Source organism: Melanostigma gelatinosum (assembly GCF_949748355.1).
Source record: "Melanostigma gelatinosum genome assembly, chromosome: 20".
Classification (NCBI taxonomy): domain Eukaryota; kingdom Metazoa; phylum Chordata; class Actinopteri; order Perciformes; family Zoarcidae; genus Melanostigma; species Melanostigma gelatinosum.
In genome coordinates, this window is record NC_136653.1 from 11,115,696 (window position 1) to 11,137,052 (window position 21,357).

Genomic DNA, 21,357 nt, shown 5'->3' on the forward strand with positions numbered 1-21,357 from the left:
TCAACGTAATCTTTAAATGCGCCCTCCAACACACCCAACCGTCCTTCTTTCTAAGAAGATTAGTACAAGAAATTCAGGTAACATGAGCATTCACTTCCTTGTTGTGACTTTGAGCTTTTACGATGACGTATGTACGTCGGAAGTTTATACTTTGCAGCTGAATTGTGGGTACTGTAGTTAAACAAAATGTTTCCAGCGAGCTTTCTACGAATATTTTTAAAACGCTATTGATCAAAATGAAAAAATATCACGTTGAGTTGAATTGTCAATCTATATGTGTTACAGTGCAGTTTCACTGGAAAATGCTATTATCACAGCTTGTGGTTATTTGATAACACATTAGCTTGCATAGGCTACCAGCTGTCAAATGTGCCCTGCCCAGTTTTCCTTTCTGTCTCGCTTTTATCCAATCATGTTCTACTATCCCATAAAAGAGGCGGGCTGTGGGTCAAATTTGGCCATTCATAGCTTGGCATTTCCCCCCATGATCGCTAGCTTGATATCCATTCAGGAAGAAGCGGTTCTGGTTAGCTTAGCTAGCTAAGCTTGCTAAGAATCCTTATCGTGCAAAAATGGCGTCGGTCAACCCGTTCAATCTCAGTGATTCTGAGGAGGAGGCTGAACGGCGACCCAATGAAACAGTTGACACAGAGAGAAGTCCCAGTGATGGGGCGCCGCCAGGTAATCCTTTCTGTCCGCCTGCGGACGCCGAGCCCCCGACACTTCTGCTGTCTAGCAACCGGACAAGCCCCAGTGGTGAGGGCTCGGTCTCGATCGCGGCCACCACCGCTATGGCAGGCACCACCGAGACACGGATATCGGTGGACGGTATTGCTGCACAGCTATTACGGGATCAATACATCCTCACGGCCCTGGAGTTTCACACAGAACTGTTGGAAGGAGGCAGAGAGCTTCCGAGGCTGAGGGATTATTTCTCTAACCCTGGCAACTTCGAGCGTCAGAGCGGCACTCCGCCTGCCAAAGACCAGGTACTCGGACCTGGAGGACCGCTGAGTAAGTAACGTCGGCTGCTCCCAGTGCTAGTCACGTAGCTGTCGGCTAGCTCTGTCTTTAATGCTGCTTTGTACAGAGTTAGCCCACTGGCTACCTTGCGTTATTTTTAAAACACTAGCGTCGGAAGCCAATAGATCATGAGATAACCGCCTGCTGCACCTGCCCTTCTGGTCGAGGGCCCGCAGTCAACAAGCGGGTTTCGAGGGTCAGCTGTGCTGGCTGTCAGACTACATCATCACAGGAATGCTGTTATGCTACATCACACTATCTAGCCGGACGAGATGGATGAGTGATAATACGACAGTCCTATAATAATATTGAGCTGAATAACATTGAGCTCTGTAGGGAAATACACTTGTCTTCACTTGTCACTTCGGTTTATTGATCAAGGGTGTATATCTGTAGCACCCTCATCCCCTTACAGGACTTCTGTGTGGGAATAACCTGCAGTATGATGTGGTGACTGAAGAGTCTGGACACTTAAACAAATATGCTATGTAAATTGTAACCATGGTGACAGCCCAATGCACAAATAAATAAAGCCTGCTATAATCAAGTCAGTGTTTTAGTTTCCGAATGGCTCACAATGTTTACAGTATCTCACGACACGGTACTGCATGCCAGATGATGCATTTTCATTGTATAAACATTTGGCAGCTTTCCAGCGGAGGGAACAGCAGCATATATAAATAAATGCTAAAAAAAAGAGATGATCTGGTTTTATAACTTTAAGATTTATTTTCTCTCATTTAGATGCAGTAGCAATGGACAACAAACCTGGTGTCTCAGGAGGCTGCTGTATAGTCTTGAGTGTGGGTCAAGGCGACTGTCCCAAGACAACAAGCCCCTACCTGACCCCACCCTGTAGAATTAAAGACCTGCATAGACGGACGTATACGTTTTAGAGACCACAGCATCAAACACAAAGTGTGAGCTGTGTGTGTTAGTTGCAAAGGTCTGGTTGTTGTATTATCATACAAACCCTTAAAAAAGTTTGGCGCATGGCAACAGAAAGCCAGGACTTGACAGCACCCCTGTTGTGAAACTGGCGGGAACGTTATTAGAGAAACGGTGATTGCACTCTTCTTAGATTGATGAGAGTAAAGCTTCATAAGAATAGGACATTCCTGATAAGTCAAATCTATCTTCAGACGGAAAAATTAAGCAGCTGATGGAAGTTGTTGAGGGAGAAGGCGATGGACTTAAGGCTTGTTTAACTTGTATTCACACACCCAGTGACCGTAAGCTATAAGCAGTTCATTGCAGTAAGCATGTGAATGGACGATGACTGTGTTACAAGCAGCATCATCTCGGAAGCGCTTGCTCCACGCCACATGACACAACAAGGCATCTCTCACCACCTTGCTAATTTGCAGCAAGGGAGCATGAATGGTTCTCTCTCCACTCCTCATTGGCGAGTCAGGTCGTTGTTTGCTCTTTTGATGCAAGGAGCTTTTGAGCATGCAAGTCATTTAAATTGCCACGTGCAAGGTTGACGGTAAGCTGTCACATTTAGGAAGTTGGCGTTGTTTTTTCACACAAGTATGGGACACCAGAAAGCGGCTCTCTGAACATGATCCCAAAAGTAAAGTTGTATTTGCAGGCCCTTACCATCTGCTACTTCAAATAGGCCACGTTGTAGCTTCACATAAAAAGCTCTAGGCTCTGTTGTTTGTAACCACTATTTATGTCTTCTCGCCTGTTACAAATCTGTCAAATTGGCACAAAGGCAATCCAGGTCAAACACACGCCACTGTCAGCCTGTTGAAACAATCCTGCCATGTGTACCTCTTCCTCAGCAGCACTGCCTATTAGTCGGCCCAAACTGACATGCACTCTCCGTCTGGGGCAGGGAGTTGGTATTGTGTGTGCGAGAAGGCGATTAATGATATTTGTGGATTGTTGGCTTAGCTTCATGTAGTTCTGGACCTGCACAGACTGGCTGCCTGTTCATTACTCTCTGCCTTGTGTGTGTGTGTGTGTGTGTGTGTGTGTGTGTGTGTGTGTGTGTGTGTGTGTGTGTGTGTGTGTGTGTGTGTGTGTGTGTGTGTGTGTGTGAGAGAGAGAATGCAGGTGGTTCTGTGCATTTGAAAGAGTTATATGTGCATATTTCTTAGACGTGGAGCAGATCACAATGCGAGTTATTATTGTTTGGTATCTTTTTCATTGTGAGTTGGCCCAGCATACTAAATATTCCACAAACTATGTCACTGTGTAGTCACACCAATTCATCACCTAGTCAATTAACTATGGAATTCATATTTGCAAATATATAGCCCATTTACATGTATGATTAGTGTGGTTTTAAACGAGAGCCATGTTCCAAGTGACAGTCATGCCCAGTTTATACACGGGCTTATTGATCGTTACAGTTCATTGAATGTATTATCATAATGTTGAAATTGTGAGACAAATGTCCGTACAGGTTTCTGTGCCTGCCTGTGTATCCTTTAAAATTAAATCCTATTGTTTCCCCCTAATTTATATTTTGGTGACAGTCTTTCCAGAGCATCCTTTCCATTAAAGGAGCTTGTGGGCTACCCTGTGGCCATCCATCTTCTCTTGTCACTCTGTGTGTATCCGCTCTTTTTAATTGTATCTCTTTGTTCTCGAATCAAACTCTTGCTCCTTTCCCTGTCACCAATTCATCAAGCTGCCCGGCAGGATTGCAATGAAGAGGTGACAGTCTCAAGTGTCAGATCCATCACAGACAAGACATTACACGCCACAGGCACGGCACCCAATAGTTAGCCGGGAAGATATACTTGTTTTGTGCAACTTTGGCCCACACATTTGCATGCTCCTTCACTTTGTGGAATTACAGGTTCATTTTCTCCCTCACAGATGCATTCATACAAACACTAATTGACCAAATAGATTTCAGCCACCTACAGCAATCATCCTCTAACATTATCAGGAAGTAAGGACAGCTGGAAGCATTCATAGAATGAGGGGTTAACCTGACGTCGGCAAGACAGAACAATGACACGCACACATTGTCACGCTCTCGGCCAGATCAGAAGCACACTCGCTGTGCGGTCACTAATATGAGAGTGTGACATACATTTGAACATGTGACATACACGCATAAACACACACACACACACACACACACATGGAGGCGTTGTGAAGCTCAAAGTGGGGGGTGCCGGCCGTCACCGTCTTGGCGGTGATGACACAGTCTATCCCGTGGCTAATCCAAAAATGGGCTAAGATCAGTGGTGTATAAAGTACCCAAAAGCCATACTTGAGTAAAAGTAAAGATACCTTACTGGAAAATGACTCCAGTAAAAGTCACCTATTAGAATACTACTTGAGTAAAAGTCTTAAAGTATCTGATATGTATTGTACTTAAGTATCAAAAGTACTTTTCTGATGTTAAATGTACTTAAGTATTGAAAGTAAAAGTACAAGTAAATGCTAATAAAAAAGCAAAGGGTCAGAATTTTGAGAATTATGAAGTTTATTCTTTTAAGTGCTGTGGCCACCATGACCAAGGACATGAGCTGTGTTGACAATAATTGGGTTGGCTGTGATCCATTCAGGAGCAACAATGTTCAACATAATATATTGTACATAAGTATACTTTTGCATCTACTATGAACTTATCATCATAACTCTCCGAAAAGCAATATGCCACTATGAAGGAGTTGTAACAGTGCGTTTATAAGTCTGCTCATTAGACTAGAGGATGTAGAGGACCAATGCATAATATTATGTTCAGCAAAAAATATCCACTTGATGCATCAGGTCAGTGTTTAGAGAAAGGACACCTGCCTTGTAAACTCCTATGGGCCTGATTTGAACACAACAGACAAAGGTTTTGCTCAAGCTGAATCTGCAATTTGGCGACTGCTACCATCATAACTCCATCTGATCATCCACAACATGACTCAAATATCAAAACATGATCAACACTAAAGCAGCACCGAAAGTAACAACCCAGTCATTACTTGAAACTGAAAACTGTCCTGTTCATCTTCAAAAGACAATTCTATTAGAATATAAAGAAGCTACATTGTATTAGAATGTATCTTCTTTACGTTCTCATGGAATGTAAAGAAGTTACATTGTATTAGAATGTATCTTCTTTACGTTCTCATGGAATGTAAAGAAGTTACATTGTATTAGAATGTATCTTCTTGACATTCTAATAGAATGTCAAGAAGATACAGTGTATAGACTGATTCTATTGAATTTATTCCTTTTTTAAATGTTTTAGACGAGTCACTAGTCACTTTAAAAGAGTGATTATAGCTGATTTAACTGACAGACATGAGATTGATCTTCTCATGTCACACTCTTTATACAATGATATCAATTCATCCCCGTTTTATTGATATCTTACGAAAAGTTACTCCTCATTTTTCGTGCGTTTTTCCTGCAAAAGTCCAGCAACATGAGTCTGTTTTGGCTTGTTACATGCATACTGTCTTTTCAAAATAAACTTCCATCTTCACAGGAAACAACTACGGTTTCGGCGATGAAACGACTTCGTTAGGTTTAGGAAAAGATCGTGGTTTGCGTTAAAATATCTACGGAAGTCACGTCACAAATAAATCAACATTGGCTTCTCGTTCCACACACGGCACAAACTGCGGCCTCCTGGAGGAAACACCAGTGTTTGTTTGACCCGTCCACCTCTCCTCATCCCACCCGTCCTGTGGAATTCTACTCATGTAGTCGCTCGCTAGCTTATAGCATGTAGCATCCTGGGCATCACTGGGAATCAAAACACCGCTGCTTTGAGAGCACTTGTTTGCAATTGTGCATTAACGTGATTAACCAACGATTTAACTTGCAAGCTCGGACCACTGATTCACCAAACCTGCGTGTTGCAGTCTGTGTTCCACCACAGTCCCCGACGCTGCTCTCATGCTTCATTTAATATAATTTAAATGGGCCTCAAGTGGTCATTTCAGGAACTACAGTTTTGAGCAACTGCGTTGCATTTCTCAGCACCCGATCATCCCACCGAGACAAAACACAGTACTCTCAGGTCAAGCCCAGAAATATCAAGTTCACCAATGCATGACAGCTAATTGAGAAAGAACCAATGGTCCTGTTTTTATACTTTTGTGACTCAAAAGCCTGAAGTCTTGTATGTCAAAGCACAGCAGCTAGTCTACAAGCTACATTTAGTGTGACCTTCCACTGTATCAGAGTTATCGGAGAACAAATAGTCCAATCTTGCACTTCTTCTGAGGTGGAGGAAAACTAACACCATCGGCTAAGCTACCAGGCCTGCCTACCTCAGTGAAATAGGAGCACAAGTATGCTTACGTGTCAGCTTCATCTGCTCTTCGAGTGAACAATGCCTACTGTTAGTTTTGAAATGGGTGTTTCCATAAAGTAAAGGTCTTAGCAAAGTCAACATTTCATGATTGATTTGTTTTCCCACATGTGCAGTGACTCATATGTTTCCTGGCTAAAGTATAACCGTCCCACGTAGTTTTCATAAAGGTCTCTGCTTTTAGCTGAATTTAACAAAGTTTCCATCTGTTTGGTTGAAGAGCGGCCCATTGGTTAGTCACCATCACTGAATTAGAGCCAAGTGTTAGCATGCCTCCAGCCTGGTTAAGAGTCCTCAAGCAAAACACTAAATCCCTACCGCAGTGAGGCTACCGTTGTGTCCTTCAGAGAGGAGCATGTATAAAGGAACATTTCTTCAGCATCAGTGCGTTCCTGTCACATGTGTAACAGTGGACTCATCTAGTTGTGTGGATTGTAGACTTGTCTCACTATTGTCCCCGTCTTTGTGTCTCTGTTCAGATCGAGCAAACAGCATCAGCACCTTGGACTCTCTGGACTTTGCCCGTTACTCGGATGACGGCAACCGAGAGTCAGACGAGCGACTGGCAGGTGAGATGAACCGCACTGCCAGAGACCCGGCTTTCCACGGGGACGTAACAAACTTAGGAGAATAGGCAGTGACGGAACGGGAGGATGGCGTAGAAAGAAAGACAATAACGGCTGCATGGTGATGTCAGGGTAACCCAAGCCACCGTGCCTCTTCCCATCAGCTCTCACACTGTGGAGTCAGTCTGTGGTCGTTTTGGTGCGGGACCTGTCTCAAAATAGTTTGGAATCACACCCCCGGTCCCCCTGTGGCTCTGTCGTGACACACCATTACATAGTTTTTGCCACATTTACATTAACAGTGGAGTCTGATGCCGATGGCGCCTCATCACAAAGCGCTGGTTTTAAGAGCAGCTGCTTGGTTATGAGCAGCTTGTTGGTTTTCACTCCCATATTGTGTGATGACGGGACAGTGCTGCCATGCAGGGATCTGCCTCCTGTTTTCGTCTTTCTATTTTATCATGACTTTTTAGCCCTGCACATTATGCCATAGTACAGGTGGTTAATAATAATAATAATAATAATAGTTAACATTATCCATTACCAGCTTTGTCCGGAAAAGCCCCGATCCATAACTGCAGAATGTAATTGTGCACAAACTGTGGCATATTTTATTATTTATGTTTTCTTTCTTTGACATTAGATTGTTTTGTCCTACTGTACATCAGTGCTCAGCATGCAAACTAGAGCGTCTTCCTGTATTGTAAAATGTTTAATTTTTTTACATGTCTATAATTTAATATACATATTGCATTATTAGAGTAGAAAAAGGATACCATTTCTTTCAGAGTCTTAAGTTTAAACTGTGAACAGGGAGCTAGTTTTGTTATGGTTTGGGGCTTTTAACAGTCTATGAGAACACACGGTACATTAATGCATTGTAAGGGCACATTTAAAACCATGCAGCAGAGATATTGGTTCCATGCTCCCAACTACAAAATATGCATCTTTTCAAAAATTACTATTACTCTCCAAATTGCCCCCCCCCCCCCCCCCCTTTCTCCTCCCTCTTCACCCACCCCCACTCTCATCCCCTGAAACTGTTCTTCTTGCCAAGATACCTGCCCCCAGCTGTCTGACTCTGGGTTTTCTGGCTTTCTCCTGACGTTGATCAAACCCCAGTGACCAATACTGGACAAGTCACTCCATCCAGACTAGCTTTTTTTTTTTTTTTTTTCTTTTTTTTTTGAAACCTTCTCCCCCGTTATTCAGTTCTTGCTTTTCCATTCGTTGCGCTTGCATCCTGTGCACTCTTGATCTGCTGGACAGGTTAGGGATGATGGAGTCAGAGTGGGTGAATTTGGTCATAAAAGTCCATCTAATGTGTTGCTGGCATTTCTCTTTGCAAAAATATAATATTCTCAAAGTTGTGGAAGCTGAAACTTGACAATGACCTTACAGAAAAACCTTAAGGATTGATGAGCATTTACACTTTTCATACTGGTATGTTAAGACAGATTCGGGGACATCAACAGGATCACATCAGATGGCAGATTTCCAGTGCACAGCTATGCAATAGCATAGTTTTCCTGCTCCATCGCTTCTTACTTTTTGCGTGTGTTTTTTAATCTGACGTGTCTACGAATATTGTGTGTTCTCTTTCTTTATTCAGAGTTAGTTTGACCTTTTCAAACTTCAATGTACAAATCAACAATTCTTTCCAAATGCTTGCTGCCTCTGATTGTACAAGACGTCAGAAACAGCTTGCTCATTTGATTGTGAATATGTTGCTTTTTTTGTTGTTGTTTTTTTTGGTCTAAAACAGTAACATACCATATTCTAAATGTCATTTTGACTCTTGAGTTTCATACCTTCAGATTGGGTTGTTCATGGTATGATGGCCTATTTTTTTTTAGCTTAGAAGAAATAACAACCTGAGCATTGGCTGTCCTTTGAGTGACTTGAAACCAAATTATGAATTACTTGTTAGTAAGGTATTTGCCTGGAAAACATCCTTTGTCAGACAGCTCCTAGATTATCAAGGCTACATTTAGGAATAGATTTGTTCAACTCGGCTACCATTGAAGTAGCTTTGGACTCCCATTTTTGAAGTCGGTCACATCAGTGCTGTTAATGGGAGGCAAACGAGGGCAGGAAATCCTACCATTGAGACGCGTCTCAATGCATTACACACACTGGTCAAACAGACTATCATCGAGCCGGCTTTACCATGATCCTCTGCTGCATGCGTTCCTTAGACCCATGATTTGCATGTACCCCTTTTTGTTTTGTTTTGTTTTATGACTCGTACAATCTTTCCTGTGGTTGTTTTGTTTTTCATGCCCATCTTTGTTTTATTTGTTTGTTCCCTGTCTTTGGTTGGATGCATTTCCTGTGTGTGTGTGTTGTCACTTCCTGTCCAGTGCTGGAGTTTGAACTACGGAAAGCAAAGGAGACCATTCAGGCTCTGCGCGCCAACTTGACTCAGGCAGCAGGTGTGGCGTACTTTTAACTTCTTCTCCACCTGAACCCTCTTTTGTTACAGCTTTCACTCTTTTTATTTCTAAGAGAATTCCACTAGATGAATAACACTCAGCATCCTTTCAAACTCATCTAAAATCTTCTCAATTTCTCAGAGAGCGAAGGTTCCTCTCAGGAGAGAAAAAACTTCAAGTCAAGTCCTGAAATTCAGGTGGGAGATTTTTAAGTGTTAAAAGATTTGCGAATTCCTTTCCTTTTTCAAATGACTCGGGAGATGAAGTGTGTTCCTTTTAAACCCTGTGATGATGTTGCTGCTGGACTTTGAGTGAGTCATTTCACAGCTTCTCTTTCCTCTCTACCTCAGGAGCCTATACGCCCACTGGAGAAAAGAGCCTTAAACTTCCTTGTAAATGAATATTTATTAAAAAATGAACACAAACTCTCATCCATCACCTTCTCCGATGAAAATGATGATCAGGTAAAGATTTTTCTGGCTGAATGACAAATATCTGAATGGAATAAAACCATTTTGTAGTCATTTATTTCTGAGTGCTTCTTAATACAAAGTGTATGTATTCCTAAGGCGAAGTAGGAGGTATCAGACTTGTGAGCTTCAGGGCACTGGTCTAAGAGCTGTTGTAGGGTCATGTGACCATAAATAAATTCAACAACTGGGATCAGCTGTCCTGTTCTGAGCCTGCATGAATTCCTGCTTTGTCTATGCAGAGGTCACACACACACCCGTCCGCCACAAATAGTTGATTCATTTTGGTTTTTTAAAATGTATTTGCAGGACTTTGAGTTGTGGGATGATGTCGGCCTCAACATCCCAAAACCCCCCGACCTGCTCCATCTCTACAGGAACTGTGGTACCCCTCTCCCTTCTCCCCGGGACATGGCTGATGTGTCAGTAGGGGTGGAGTTTGGCGATCTTCCAGGAAACTGCATTGCCCAAGATCCCCCAAAAAAGCTTGACCTCTCACATCAGGTTGGTGTGTATGTACATGTATGGGTTTTATTCAGGGATATACAGTTCTTTATGAGCTGAACCATCCAGCCATCAATGTTGGATTTTTTGGGCAATCAGTCAGGTATTTTCCTTTTGGCTGCATCAAGAGCTTTGCGATCACAAAATTGTTGCTATTCCAAAGCAGAGATGGGCACATTATCATGGACACACAGCCCCTTTTGCTCTCTTTCTTTAACTGAAAATGTGCATTTACACACTCGTTGAGAGGCAGCGGCAGTTTCCCCCGAAGGGCAATTGCTTTGACTCGTTAACAGCAACGAACTGGAGGTGGTCCACTGAGCTTGTATGATGAAAAACTTAATGGCCCCTTCTACATTCACATTGTTTCAGTAAAAGGCTGTGGAGCTAATTGAAAAGTTATTTCAATAAAGTCTGAGATATTACCAATCCATGAAGAGTTTTGCCTTATTGGAGAACACGGTCTTCAGCTGGTGTAATAAAGTGTCTGTAAAAATCTTCTTGTTCCTCTATAGCAGCAGACAGAAGTTGTCCAAGAGTTGGAATACCAGATCAGCCTGCTCGGCAATGAGAAGCAGAGCCTCGCTGAGCAGATCAAGAAACTGCAGAGGTGTGTGCCCGAGTGCATGTGTGTGCTAATAATGTGTTACATAACTGCTCTACCACTACTTTTGGATGGAATACTTGTTTCTTTTTGATTCACTAATAAGAGTCATGTGGTGTTTTCTGACCGTGTCCTTTCATGGCTTCGTTCGTCTCACCCCCACAGTGAGATTCAGACACTGAAGAGGACCGTCTCCTCCCCACCTCCGGCCACTCTGGACCTGGGCTTCCAGAAGACGTCTAACCCCTCCCCCTCATCCACCACCACCACCAACACTTCCTCCACTGACCCTCTCTCTGTGGTATGTGGTTCATTTGAATATGTAATGCACAGACTTGTGTTGATAGTACCAGTGTCCTGGAATAAAATAAGTGATATTTTCTTTTTTTCTTGATGTAGTCTGACATTTGACCCATTTATTCCAACTTAATCTCGTTTTACCCTCAGCCTCCCACAGATAACGGCCAGTATCTGGACATCCGGGGGGTTTCAGAGTCTGAAACTAACCCGGACCCCTCCTCTACTCAGACCATTTCGCAGCCTCGCCCACATTCCCTTCATGCGCTTAAGAGTCGACCTCCTGTCCAGTTTGCTCAATCTAACAGGTAAGTCCTGAAAATTCAGTAGACAGACATAATAGACACAATAAAAACGTGCAATTCTTGTGTGTTTGTCGGTGTTGCTTGGTACACTGTACAAATGATGAGTTACCTTTCAGATTTTTCAGGTGGTACTTGAAAATAGACTGAAAATAATATTCAGTATACTCGGTACCTCTCAGTGTAGTTACTAGATGTAACCACTAGATGGAGGTAGTGATCAGCCTATGCAGCCACAAACTGTCAATTCCAACAGCACCTACTGCCCTCTTGAGTGAAAATGGAACTTACGAAATTTTCTCAGAGCTCAAAGCAGCCCTGGTGGGAATTGAACTTTTGACTTTTGGTCACGTACAAACACTTCTTACCACTCTGCCCCCCCCATGCTGTAGTATATTTAGTGCACCGACATCATAGTGAATCATCCGGTGAATGGAGTACTGTGTTGTCTATATACCTTCATATTCTCTTATATTTCCCTTTTTATCAGATTCATACAGTTCCAAAAATTCAGCGGCAAAATACAGTTGGCCGTCATCTGCTGTTGAACAGGTCACTGTGCTACTGTAACAAGTCAAGAGCTAAGAGCACCTTTATGTTTAAAGCTCCCTCTGATTGGAATAATCTACCTGTGAATATTCCATCCGTAGCACAGCAATGCTATTCTTCAACCTTTGAAAGAATTATCCATTTTGCTAATTCAGTTTTTTGTTAAATGTTTTGTCGAATTGTCCTTGTAGTGTATAAATGTCATTGAGGACCCCCTTGAAAGCGAGATGGTACATCTCAAGGGGTTATTCCTAATAATAAACGTCTTGTAGCCAAACTCCATCTAGCTATAGATTTGTTTTTTATTCCACTAAAATCCACTGCAGTGCCATGGGAGAGTGGCTCCACTGAGCTCTCTGGCAGGATGGCCCAGTCCTCAATCATTCCGCGGTCAGGCTCGACTCAGGCCAGACTCGTGGAGTACAGAGCGAGTGGTGCAGACTGTACTGACTGTGTTTTTTTTTTTTTTTGCTCTTTTTGTTTGTGGTGTCGCAGAAAGTTATCCCCAGCCTTCCTGCAAGCCCTGCTGTCCTTCTGCAGAATGTGCTCCGACAGCCGCCTGGGAGCAGAGGTCAGCACATTGTCACGCAGAAGAGCACTTTCATGACCACGTGCAGTACAGTACATAACGCCCCTCTCATTTCCAGGTGTCTCGTATAGCAGACAGTGAGGAGAGTGTGACGTTAATGCTGGGCCGCTGCCTCCCTCACATCGTCCCCAATGTCCTCCTTGCTAAACGAGAGGTAACCCCACTTCTGCCGCTGCTCCTCTTCTCCTCCTCCCCCCCCCCCCCCCCCCCCCCCTTGATTGTTGTTGTCGTCATCTGCACAATCCAATAGATCCACACACAGCAGCAGGGCTAAGCAAGGTGAAAATGTAGGGGAAGCTGTAGAGGACAGCCATCTTCCGCTTGTAAAAATTCCCAAACTATGTCTTCGTAGATGGGGCAGTAAATCAATTCTTAACTTTCATCATGTTTATCCCCTTCAGCTAAGGGAGTTATTTTTCTGCTGGTGAGTCACCCGTTTTACCATCTGCTATTGTGGGAAAAATGTAGTTCAGTTTTCTCTGAAAGAACACCACCTTCTCCTTGGTTTGTGCCAGAAGGCATTCCCAAAATCCAACCAACATCCCAAATCCAACCAACATCCCATGTAGTGTTTCACACCACGAAGAGGCTTCCAGTGTTCTTGGCAGTGGTCTAGAAAGCTTGATTGCTGGTTTCTTTACGATAATCACACTGAAGTATCACATCTTATGTGCTAATGCTGCACTTAGCGTCTTTCTCCTTGTTGCCCCCCCCCCCCCCCTGGATGTGACTGTGTCTTCTGCCAGCTGTATGAATAAAGAGCTCATTCAGACATTTGCAGTGCCAATCACAGATTTCATAACCTGCAAATACCCAGCTGACTTGTGTCTATCTATTGATTGGGGATTTCACCTTCTTTTATGATGGCGTTTGTTTCCACCAGTGTCATCATTTCCCTTCTGCTGTATTTGTCCCCCACTCATGTTTGCTGTCCTTTTTGCCTTCACTGGTTTTATTTTTTTTACTCTTCTCTTTTCGTCTCACTCATTCTCTCACTCTCATGCATGCCTCTCTTCTAGAGAATGGTTGCACATCTTTGCCAGGTGAGTCTTTCACGCACTCATCTGCATGGTTGTCACATGACCTGTAGACCTAAAACATGTAACTTGTGCCCTGCTCCTGTTGGCTACAACTGCTGCCACATTAGGGTCTAGCCTGCCATAATTATTCAAATTTTATTCATAAGCACTGTAGCGCTGGCCTTTCTGTAAAGTGACTGTCGTTATGCAGTCTTGTATTGTCTTAAAACGAAATATGAAAACGTATTTATATCCAAAATATGAACTGATATGCAAAGACGGCTTAAGGTATGCAGTTTCAGCCAAACAGTGAGTGGGTCATGTGCTGTATGTCTCTGAACCCCAGTGTGTCTTTACTTCTTCTCTTATTGGTTCCCTGATTTATCTGCTGTGGCGTTTGTGATTCTGCAGTGATTTAAATTGATCTTGTAACATTACCTCGCACCTTTTTTAAAAGTAGCTGAATGCTATATATTCTAAAGGCAAAATAAAACCAGAGAAGAGCGTTTTTTTTTTTTTTTTTTTTTTGTCCTTGCTATGAGGTGTGCAGGGCTTCCAGGTAACTAAATGTAAGATATTTTCAAATGGATTAGGCATTTGCTCAGCGAGTACTCCCTCCAAGCTGTGATGCAAACACCTGCACAGGTGTTCCGGCCCCCAAACAGAACTGCTTGCATGCAATTTGTGTCTGTGTGTGTGTGTGTTTTTCCACGTGTGTACAAATACTATATGCTTGGATTTTGCACACAGTGTATTGAAACTTGATACGACACAAAATGCAGTGTTTTGAAAGAGGGGAGTCTGGTTGGAGTAGTTCCCAGTCGGGCTGCTTTGCATATCACAATGGTTATGTTGCTTTAGTCAAACTCTGACTGTTAAGAAGAACTTAATCTCGTTGCAAAATCAGGATAAACACACTGGGGGAGAGGATGACAAAGATTAACACACAGAACATTTAAGCCTCTGGGTCTGAGTGGTGTGGACTTTGTTCTATATCCGTTAGATTCACCGACCGTGACATTGAGTACACACACACACACACACACACACACACACACACACACACACAGCTGCTCGCACTTCCATCTTGTAACTTGAGGCTTTCTTACCACCACGAGCCTGGAGAGGAGGCACACCTTTAGTTGTCTGAATGTGACACCCACTTGAGAACAAAAGGTGTTTGACTTGAAATGGTGGAATGATGCATTAAAACTCTGCCTGCCACCTGGCTGTAATATCAGTCACTGTAAATCATTAAAGATGATGTTTTTCTAGCACAATGCAATGTGCTTGTATTTTCCTTTCGTTACGGTGGGAAAGGCTTGATTTGGGGTCATTTGTGGCAGCATTTATTTATTTTTTCTTATCCGATTGAATATACAGTAAAGGATGTGTCTAGTGGTATCACTATGACGATACTAACTGTATCCTGACTTCCTTTTTCTACGGGCCAGATTAACTGTGATGTTTAACGAACGACTGGAGAGACGAGGAGCGTTGACAGTTTTATCAGGGCTGTTACGAGAATAAAGATTAGGAGTGAAGTTACAACTCGGATGACAGACCTTGTTTACATTGTGCTGTGTGTTTGTACTCAAGCTATGGCTTGTGTGATAATGCAGTAGAAAGTCAGAATGGATAAACAAAAGAACCAACTGAAAAGAAAAGGCACCTGGAGGACAGAAGACTATGCAGGAGGCTACAAATAAAATAATAACGGCCACAACCTGCACAAACACCAGCCATGCTTCATTTGCATACAATAGTGCATCAACAATCACTCACGACTGCAGTTTGATTTTGTGACTGTTGCGGCACCAAATACAAGTCATGTAATCGTCATAAGCCCATCGTGACGCATGCATAGACGGTACATAAAGTGTGCCACCAACAGGTACAGGCCGTCTTGCTTCTGGCTTTACCACTTCACAAAATTGAGCATGTGTTTTTTTTTTTTCTCCCTGTGAGGTATTATTATTTTGTTTTGTCGAGTCTCTTGAGCCCTTTTACATGAAGCTGTGCATTAAAACAGCAGCGATCGTAAGGCAAAGTGATACTGCATGTGTATGGACAAAGAGTATTTGATTATTTTAATGTGAGACGGTTGCAAAGAAATGACATTTTAAAAAGATTTGATAAGATTTAGAATGTGGAAAGTGCAACATCTGGATGCGGCACATAGTGGTCCTTGCACTGAAATGTGCAGTTGCTCTGCTTTTTGGAGTGAAGCATCGGGCCCCCTGGCCTCAAAGGTCCTGGCAGGTCGTGCTGTCCACTCTACCTGCCCACAATGTTTATCCAGGACTGGTCAGATGTTTAACCTCCTGAAGGAGTCTTCACATGAGTAACACAGGAGTTCACTCAGAAATAGAACAGCAGCAGCATGGGCTCTGGCCTTTTCAGATGTGTGCTGAATTCCTTTAATTTGTTTTATCAGGCCAGTGCTGTTAAGTCTTCAAAAATGTCTCTTGTAAAGATGTATGTAATTTCAGAGGCCAGAGTATTAAATAGAGTTCATTTGCTGGTTTTTGACGCTTGAACTGATTTCACCCATATTTAACTCGTCATGTGACCACTTAAAATGACCCTCTGATACTTAAATGTCATATTTTTACTTTATAAAAGAGAGCCAACATGGCACGGGCTTCCGAGGGCTGGTCCACTATTTAGTGAGTGACTCATCACAGCCTGTCTTTAAGTGTCTCTTGTCAGCTCCATATGCCGGTCCAGCGTTGGGGTTTTACTCGTTCTTCCAGCACTTGGCAGGAAACTATAATATCTTCTTAGGGGAAAAAAAATGAAAGTTTCTTTGAAAAAAAGAAAGAAAACTCTGTATGCACTCTCTAATTTGGGTGTGTGTGTGGCTGGAATGGCGGGCTGACCACAGTTTGGCCATGGAGGCCCTGTATCAAGGGCAGCTGAGCTCTCTCCCCTCTGGCAGGAAGGTCCATCAACTCTATCTGAACTCTGTCATACAACCGTGTCGTAGCAGAGGAACTCGTGCAATATGTATCGACCTTTTCATTGCCATTCGATTTCTAGGCTCCAGCTTTGGTCCAAGATGAGCGCCTTCCTATTGTAAAGTAATCTAAACTGATGCCGCTTCTCTCTCTCTGTCTTTCTCATCGCTTGTCCTTCAGGAGTTGATCCCGCTCATCTTATGTACCGCCTGCCTTCACCCGGAGTCTAAAGAGAGGGACCAGCTCCTCCACATCCTCTTCAACCTCATCAAGAGACCAGATGATGAGCAGAGGTGTGTACGTTTGTGTTTTGTAGACACAGCAGTGTTTAGTTTATTATAGTGGATGATCGACCTCTTACCAAGATACCATTGATCAGCCCCATTAGTGAGACACTAAATGACTGTGTCCTGTTCTTGTGTTTCCAAAGACAAATGATCTTGACGGGGTGTGTTGCGTTTGCGAGGCACGTGGGTCCCACGCGTGTCGAGGCTGAACTACTTCCTCAGTGCTGGGAACAGGTACAGGACACGCACTGCATGTGGTCTTTGCTGTTGAATAAGCTGTCACTGATTTTCTGCAATGTTGAAACAAGAAGCGCTTCAGCTTCACTTGCTCCAAAATGAAAACCAGTACTTGCTCAACCTCTGAGTGGTTTTTAAAATGTTTTTTTTATTGTCTCTTATGACACTGAAGTTACACTTCATGAGGGATGTTCCTCTGTTCTAGTTTTAGTTTCTCAGTTGTGTCTTGTATTTAGTGAGCATACCATTCAATGTTGTTGTATTCGCATATTCTGACTCAGAAAATCCCTATTTTTGTCCATTGTCCCTGACCTTATATGTGATAGCAAGTCTTGTTTTCATTGCCACCTGTGTCACCTCATGCAACACATTTATGGGAACAACAGCTACCAGATGTTTGGAGGCTGAGAATTTGCCCAGAGAGACCAAAAGCGGTTTCCACAGGGTCAGCATGTTGATGATATTCAAGTTGTTTCCATTCCAGCGTGGCTGCCCTCCAGTCTACTTCTCTCCTCTTTTCAACTTCTGTTCCTCTGTTTCTTTTCAAATGTTTTCCTCTAAATCTTGCTCTCTTCTTCTGCAGATTAACCACAAATATCCAGAGAGGAGATTGTTGGTGGCAGAGTCCTGTGGAGCCTTAGCACCATACCTGCCTGTAAGAAAATATTGTGCACACAGGATTTGTGTGTATATATGTATGTGTATGTGTATGTGTGTGTGTGTGTGTGTGTGTATGTATATGTCTCTGTCTCTGTCTCTCTGTCTGTGTCTCTCTGTCTGTGTCTCTGTGTGTATGTAGATATAGATGTATATGGATACAATATAAGTGAATTCTCTGTCTCTTGCTTTCTGTCTCTGCAGAAGGAGATCCGTAGCTCCTTGGTGTTGTCCATGTTGCAGCAGATGCTCGCTGAGGATAAGGCTGACATGGTCAGAGAGGCTGTGGTCAAGAGTCTGGGTATCATCATGGGTTACATAGATGATGCCGACAAGTACTCCCAGGTAGGCGTGTTGAGAGAGGAAAGCGTGTCAGAACCTAATATAAAGTGTTCTACTTTCTTCTTCAGTAATAATGTAAGTAAAAGTAAAATAGTGAAACAGCCTTAGGGGGGTCTGTTGATGTTTGTGGGGTAAATCCGTATGTCTTCCAGGGTTTTGAGCTGATGCTGCTGTCACTTGGGGACCCATCAGAGCGGGTGGTCAGTGCAGTCCACCAGGTCTTCATTCCTGCCTTTGCTGCCTGGACCACAGAGCTGGGCACCCTGCAAACTGCCCTCTTCCCTTCGCTGTTGGCACGTATAGAGAAACTACTTATGGTAAACTGGAGGAAAGCAAAATCTACAATAGCATTCAAGTTGTGTTGATGGTACAATACATGCATCTGTGCAGACGCCTCATTTCCAAGCTACAGATATCTGCACCACACAAACAATAAATTGCACTTCAGCACTTTTTCTTTTCCCCTCCAAACCTCCCTCGTTCTCTAGCAAGGAGAACATGGTCTGGATGAACACAAGCTACATGTGTTCCTGTCGGCCCTGCAGTCTCTCATCCCGCCTCTGTTTGCTGTGGTGCTGCAGAACGCACCCTTCACCAGCAGCGCCAAACTCAATGGAGACATAGCTGCAATAGAGGGTAGGACAACTACACACACACACACACACACACACAGCTCAGATGTAGAAGTAGTAATTCTTAAAGCAGTTCATTGTGTTCCTGTGCCTTTTGGTCTTGTAGTCACCCGGTTCCCAAGGCCAGCTTCTCCCCTCCAGGACGTGGCAACCATCATCGGCAGCAGAGAGATGCTGAGTGCCCTGCTGCTACTCTACGACTACCAGCTAGAGCATGAAGGGACCACTGGCTGGGACAGCCTGCTCTGGGTGGTCAACCAACTGTGAGAAATACACCCCCCCCCCCCCCACACACACACACACGTAAAGTCATATATGTATACAGACAGCTTTGTACATGGCATCACCAAAGCATACACAAACGGTCATCACCCTGATTTCCCTTTGTCTGCTGTCTCCAGCCTTCCGCAGCTCATAGAGATCGTTGGTCGCATCAATGTGGCGTCATCAACCTGCGTGCACGAGTTCTCTCGCTTCTTCTGGAGGCTCTGTCGCACCTTCGGCAAGATTTTTACCAACACGAAGGTAAAAAACCACGTGACTCGTCAAAATGAAACATTCTCCGGACTGCACAAAAGACTGCTACCACAACACTGTTTTATACAGTTTGAGTAGTCTGTATGCTTTAGTGTGTCTTCAGTGTCCTAGCATTCACATGAGGCAACTCAAATATTTGTTTATGACACAGTAACCTGTGTCAGTCTTCTAGGGAATAATGACTGTGCTAATGAGCATCTGATTGAAAACACAGCTGTGGTGACTGTATTGAAGAGCGGATCGTGGACATGGTATTGATCAGGGGTTCACTATGAGTCACTGTAAGTCCAGTGGTTGTAACCGGTGGGTCGTTCTCTGATGAGAACTCTACGACTGTAAAATAGTGCTTACAAGTAAATGTGAATCATATTTATGACTGTTTTGTTTCCTCATTCCCTCTTCAGGTGAAACCACAGTTCCAAGAGATCCTCCGACTATCTGAAGAGAATGTTGGTGAGTGCAGATTAAACCGACACACACACACACAAACGCACAGATGTTTCTTTGTTGTAAGATTTTCTCAGCTCCCTCAAGAGAATGCTGGTAGGTGGAGTTCAGGCGTCGACACTGTTGATGTAAACAAGCTATTTGGAGTCAGTTATGGGTGTTCCCCTCTTTCTTTTCCTTTTTTGTTTTTTAATTCCGGACATGTTTCTGTAGTTATAAGAGGTGCTTGGTCTCAGTCGGCTGCCAAGTGATTTAGCTTTGGTATTGTGGCCATTTATGAAATGTGTTTTGTGCTGGGTCCCGGTCTGTGTTTAGGTCATTGTGACCTTCCATTGCAACTGTTCTTTTCAGTCGGTTTTTTTTGAAAACCAAAACAATGTAATGCATGCTGTCGACATATTGTTACATAGACAGTCAGTTTACCAAAGGCCTAGCACAATGTAATAGACTGTACCCGACCTCATCATGTCCTGTCATAATGAAATGTGCGTTGATGTATTTTTTTATTTCTCTGATTAATTGGGCAAAAACAGACGACGAATAGCTGTAATAGAGAATGAGTAAAGTGTGAGTGTCGAACTTGATCCACAATCGTGTACACAGGGAAATGATCCTTTTTCCTATTTCATTCTGGTTTTATTCCTCTTGTCAGATATTTCACCCGGGAACGATATTCTCACCAAAGCCACAGTCCCCATCTATGCCACTGGAGTGCTGACCTGTTATAACCAGGTAGGCAAATAGCAGACCACAGCCGAATAGCAGCTGACTTGAAGTTGATTTGTTGTAAGAGTCATACAGTACCGTGTGGTGCTTAAATCTGTCAATAAGTCAATGATCTTCTCCTGTAGTCAGTTGACATGTGGAGTATTTTTTGCATTTTTTGTTTAGATTTTAGGTTCACAAAATGATGCAGCACTTGCAAAACACTGTGAACAACACATTCTCTATTTTGATTTACCTTTCAACACTTCTGTTCACAATAGCCCGTTTCAACTTATGTTGAAAGTGTCAAAAGATCTCCGCTGTCCTAAAATGCTCTTACTGATCTGTAGAACTTTGCACATGTGTACATATTCAAATGTAGACCTTAATATTTGTGTTGCCTACCTGATGTAACCGATAAACATTCTATCATTTCTGTAAAGGACGAGGATCGCAAGTTGTTAGTGGGTTTCCTGGAGGACGTTATGACAACCCTGTCTCTGTCCCATGCACTTCTCGACAGCCTGAAGGCCTCCTTTGTAGAGCTGGGGTGAGACATGCACACACACACACACACACACACACACACACACACAAATAAATCCCTACATGACAAAAAGTGGACAATCATTGTACACTATCCAAGTGTGGACCATTGTTTCTGCTCATTTAGAAAAAACTTAAATGAAAAATAACTATTTTAAAGGTCCCCTTTATGATATAATAATACCACATATGTGTGTGACATCATCGCAAAAAACCGATGCTGACCCTCGTAAAAGCTGGTTAATTCTAGTGGCTGATATGTTTAACTATGTCAGCAAAGCAAGTTTCAACACGAAAACAGATTTCATGACAACTATCACGGATGATTTCAAACAATGTTGGTTAAAATAGTAACATGCTCGAGT

At 43.1% G+C, this 21,357-nt stretch overlaps 1 protein-coding gene across 4 annotated transcripts in view; it reads left to right on the top strand.

Moving 5' to 3' along the window:
- Window positions 1–572: 572 nt before the first annotated feature.
- Window positions 573–21,357, top strand: part of relch (RAB11 binding and LisH domain, coiled-coil and HEAT repeat containing) — a gene marked incomplete at its 5' end in the record, with an annotated part of 30,200 nt that continues 9,415 nt past the window's right edge. For 2 of the 4 annotated variants that reach the window (XM_079291846.1, XM_079291847.1), the window contains 23 exons: window positions 573–1,014; window positions 6,787–6,876; window positions 9,237–9,308; window positions 9,450–9,505; window positions 9,659–9,772; window positions 10,088–10,282; window positions 10,798–10,892; window positions 11,052–11,187; window positions 11,334–11,491; window positions 12,530–12,605; window positions 12,682–12,777; window positions 13,643–13,666; window positions 16,783–16,895; window positions 17,033–17,123; window positions 17,710–17,781; window positions 17,988–18,128; window positions 18,278–18,442; window positions 18,614–18,761; window positions 18,864–19,020; window positions 19,159–19,282; window positions 19,699–19,747; window positions 20,394–20,473; window positions 20,890–20,996. In XM_079291846.1, coding sequence (XP_079147972.1) covers window positions 573–1,014; window positions 6,787–6,876; window positions 9,237–9,308; window positions 9,450–9,505; window positions 9,659–9,772; window positions 10,088–10,282; window positions 10,798–10,892; window positions 11,052–11,187; window positions 11,334–11,491; window positions 12,530–12,605; window positions 12,682–12,777; window positions 13,643–13,666; window positions 16,783–16,895; window positions 17,033–17,123; window positions 17,710–17,781; window positions 17,988–18,128; window positions 18,278–18,442; window positions 18,614–18,761; window positions 18,864–19,020; window positions 19,159–19,282; window positions 19,699–19,747; window positions 20,394–20,473; window positions 20,890–20,996 — 2,801 coding nt within the window. The remainder of the gene's footprint in view (window positions 1,015–6,786; window positions 6,877–9,236; window positions 9,309–9,449; window positions 9,506–9,658; window positions 9,773–10,087; window positions 10,283–10,797; window positions 10,893–11,051; window positions 11,188–11,333; window positions 11,492–12,529; window positions 12,606–12,681; window positions 12,778–13,642; window positions 13,667–16,782; window positions 16,896–17,032; window positions 17,124–17,709; window positions 17,782–17,987; window positions 18,129–18,277; window positions 18,443–18,613; window positions 18,762–18,863; window positions 19,021–19,158; window positions 19,283–19,698; window positions 19,748–20,393; window positions 20,474–20,889; window positions 20,997–21,357) is intronic. The other 2 variants (XM_079291848.1, XM_079291849.1) reach the window with 1 other exon arrangement.